The sequence below is a fragment of the Lolium rigidum genome, chromosome 7 (genome assembly GCF_022539505.1).
Source record: "Lolium rigidum isolate FL_2022 chromosome 7, APGP_CSIRO_Lrig_0.1, whole genome shotgun sequence".
Lineage (NCBI taxonomy): Eukaryota > Viridiplantae > Streptophyta > Magnoliopsida > Poales > Poaceae > Lolium > Lolium rigidum.
Genome location: NC_061514.1, coordinates 52123757 through 52124343, shown reverse-complemented (window position 1 = coordinate 52124343; position 587 = coordinate 52123757). Strand labels below are relative to the sequence as shown.

At 53.8% G+C, this 587-nt stretch overlaps 1 protein-coding gene across 1 annotated transcript; it reads right to left on the bottom strand.

The window, feature by feature from the left end:
- Positions 1-262: 262 nt before the first annotated feature.
- Positions 263-587, bottom strand: LOC124669729. Its single transcript, XM_047206290.1, has one exon. The coding sequence runs from the start codon at positions 533-535 to the stop codon at positions 263-265; it is 273 nt and encodes a 90-aa protein (XP_047062246.1). The 5' UTR covers positions 536-587.

Sequence of the window (587 nt, the reverse complement as noted above, 5' to 3'; positions counted from 1 at the left end):
AACTACTTATGATTTCAGATAATATTCACCATGTTCTCACCGCACAGCAGTCGAGCCACGGAACTACTCCCAACCAATTCAGATTCTCCACGTTCCCCGTGAACATGATCACAGAAGCAAATGAATGAGTGTAATGTAAAATCTCTTTTCTTTTTCCAAATGAGTGTAATATGAACTCAAGTGACTTAAAGTTTCATCATCATCAGGCTCGCCAATTGCAAACACGCGTAGTTAATCATTGCCAATTGCAAGCTTGCAGCTACTAATTGGGTCCCCAGCAGCTGAGGTACATCACCGTCCTCAGCTCCTCTTCTGCTTTCTCCGCTCGCCGTCTCCCCGCCACCGCCGCCGCGGATGCAGGAAGCTGCTTCTTGCCCTGCGAGACGGCGCCGCCGACGCTGGCCTTGGCCTTGGCGGCCCGGTGGATGGACCTGAGCGCGTAGTTCCAGCGGCAGAGGCCGGCCTGGTCCTTGAGCGCCTCCACGGCGCCGACGCTCATCGCCACCATCCACGACGCCTTAGCTGCACCGGCCATCTTCTCTTCTTGTTGTTGCTCACCGATCCGTATGAACTCTGTGATTTCTCGG

What these genes read in the sequence shown, in the direction of transcription:
- LOC124669729 (XM_047206290.1), bottom strand. Translation starts at nt 535, where the DNA reads ATGGCCGGTGCAGCTAAGGCGTCGTGGATGGTGGCGATGAGCGTCGGC.